General features: G+C 33.0%; 1 protein-coding gene across 1 annotated transcript; it reads left to right on the plus strand.

Moving 5' to 3' along the window:
• Nucleotides 1–1,327: 1,327 nt before the first annotated feature.
• LOC131650642 (uncharacterized) lies at nt 1,328–1,882 on the plus strand. The gene has a single exon (XM_058920347.1). The coding sequence runs from the start codon at nt 1,328–1,330 to the stop codon at nt 1,880–1,882; it is 555 nt and encodes a 184-aa protein (XP_058776330.1).
• The last annotated feature ends 1,005 nt before the right edge of the window (nt 1,883–2,887 follow it).

Raw genomic sequence — 2,887 nt, forward strand, 5'->3', positions numbered from 1 at the left:
TCAACAACTAAACCAGTAAATAAGAAAATCAAATTGACTACGAAGACGAGAATATTAATATAAAATCAAATAAACTATGGTAAGAAATATAAAAATCAGGCCACTTTCCAAGAATAAAATATGAAATTCTTTTAAACTTATTTGACTTATTTTTTTTGACTGAAAGTAAACTCATTTGACTAAGGATAAATATATGGGCGTGTTTGAATATGTTGTATTGGTTGGTTATTTGTTGTGTTATATACACGAACGAAGGATATTTTTATTCCAAGAGTAAGTTATCAAGACTTACTCCTCATCATGACCATTGATTCTTTTCAATCTAATGATTAAAATTAATAAGTAATTAAATATGTAGAGAGAAAAATAATACTCCTTAACCTTAACCATTAGATTGAGAAGAATCAATGGTCATGATGAGAAGTAAGTCTTGATAACTTACTCTAGAAGTAAGTATATCCCTCCTTTTATATATATATATATATATATATATATATATATATATATATATATATATATATATATATATATATATATATATATATATATATATATATATGGAAAAACTAACATGTCACCCAAGCCCCAATGGCACAAGTTAATGAGATATTTATAGAAATATTTTCTTGGAACGCGTGCATTCAATATATTGAAACTTTAAATATGACTCTATTGCATTTAATTACATTTAACTTTTTCTAATTATAATATCCTTAACACGTGCCCTTAGGGCACACGTTAGCATGACCCATATATATATATATATACAGACACACACATTCTTTTCACTCCAAGAATAGTTATTATTACTTATTATTTTTAACCATTAAATACAAATCGGTCAATTGTCTCGATAAATGGCATCTCAAGTTAGTTCAAGTGGGGATTTATAGGTAATATTGTAGATAACCCAAAAAATGAAATGTTCAAGGCCATCTAGTTGAGAAATATAGTGGTTCCTTCTAAACCAATCATCAGTCAGGAGAAGAAAGAATCGAGTGAAGTTGAGAACAAGAAAGGAAAAGAAATGGTAGTTGAGAAGGAAGTTGAGAAAAATTCCGAGGGAGAAAAAAGTGAGCATGAGAGCAAGGATGAAGTTAAAGGGTATACCCTCAAACAATTCATTGATAAGAATTCACCTTTCATAAGAACAAAGAAACATATCTTGAATGAATAAAACCCTGGGCTACCCGACTACATCAAACCACCTTATCCAATTCTAAAAAAAACGCCTAAAAAGGAAAAGAAAGTGAATCAGTTTAAAAAGTTTATGGAGATGTTGAATTATATATAAGTCAATATTCCATTTTGTGAAGCCCTTGAACAAATGCCTATTTATGTGAAGTTCATGAAAGAGATATTATCGAGAAAGGGAAAGTTGAAACTTGATGAAAACATCGCTTTGGCGGAAGAGTGTTATGCTATCATCCCGAGGAAGCTTCCACAAAAACTCACTGTTCCAAGTAGTTTTATTATTTCGTGTTCCATCGGTTCGCTAACCATTAATCACGCATTATGTAATTTAGGAGCTAGCATCAATCTAATGTCGTTATCCATGATGAGAGAGTTGAAGTGTGGTGAACCAAAGCAAACAAATATGATCTTGGCACTAGTTGATCGCTTGATTACATATCCATATGGAGTGCTTGAAGATGTCCTTATTAGCGTTGATGGGCTATTGTTTCTAGATGATTTCGTAATTCTTGACACGTCTAAATATTTTGAAATATCATTAATGTTAGGAAGGCAATTCTTGGCAACAAGTAAATCTCTCATAGATGTTGTACTGGGACAATTGAAACTAAGATTTAACAAAGAAAAAGTTGTCTTCAATTTGTTTGAAGCACTAAAGCCCCACAAGGAAATTCCTCAGTGTTACTAGGTTAGTTATGTGAAAGAAAAACTGAAAAAGCTCCATGGAAAAAAGATGGTAAGAAATCTTTTTAGGTAGAACAAGAAGTTGCGATGTATAAGTCTCGTTGGAAATGATTGCTAAAAGTGAAAAGAGAAAAGAAGAAAAAGTATATGACAAGTTGGCTACTGGAATCAACATGTGTGTGTTGTGGCCACAATGAATTGCACTACACAGTGATGCATCATAACGCGGGGACGATGTAGACGTTGAGAAAGAGACATTGTCCTGACCATTAGGGCCTACAGTTGGCCATCGCATCGCGATGACATACAACACGCGCGCGCGATGGGCGCAATTAGAACTAATAAATTGCCACTTTTGACAATTTCATCCGTACACCTTCTATTTTCTAATATCTTATACTCAATTTCTACTAATTTCCTTGCAATAATTTTATTTTTGTTGTTGTGTGATCTTATGCAGATGGAACCCAAAAGAATCTGACTTACTCAAACCATTTCATCATCCAATCCACCTACACCTAACGTCTCAGCCTTTCCAACATATGTTTTTGCTTCTGAAAAGGACCAAGAAAAATATCTCAGAGTCAAAAACTACAATGTGGTAATGGAGGGAAACTTTGAATTTAACAACTTGAAAGGATATGAGGAGTTGGTTGTTGTATTAGAAGAAATAGAGGGGACCTAATTCAATAGATTGGTCCAAGAAGCCAACCAATATATTAGACTCGAGTTTTATGCCAATTCCGCTTATTGTCCATTCAATGAATACATATCATATGTGACAGGTAAGAGCAATAACGATAGATATGCTATAATTAATTATCTTATTCAACTTCAACCTCCTCCTAGGTACCAACTTTAAGCTAGAGAATGGGGAAGACAATGTTGGGAGAATTCTGTCACCTTGGGTTTCAATGGGTTACTATTAATGACAAAATATCGAGGTTACGTTGGGAGATTTGTACCCAATACCTAGAGCTTGGGCATCCTTTGTTGTTCAAAAATTAGA

Source organism: Vicia villosa, linkage group LG2, assembly GCF_029867415.1.
Source record: "Vicia villosa cultivar HV-30 ecotype Madison, WI linkage group LG2, Vvil1.0, whole genome shotgun sequence".
NCBI classification, from domain to species: Eukaryota; Viridiplantae; Streptophyta; class Magnoliopsida; order Fabales; family Fabaceae; genus Vicia; species Vicia villosa.

Bases quoted from the DNA above. Each gene is read 5' to 3' on its own strand.
- LOC131650642 (XM_058920347.1), top strand. From the start codon at position 1,328: ATGCCTATTTATGTGAAGTTCATGAAAGAGATATTATCGAGAAAGGGA.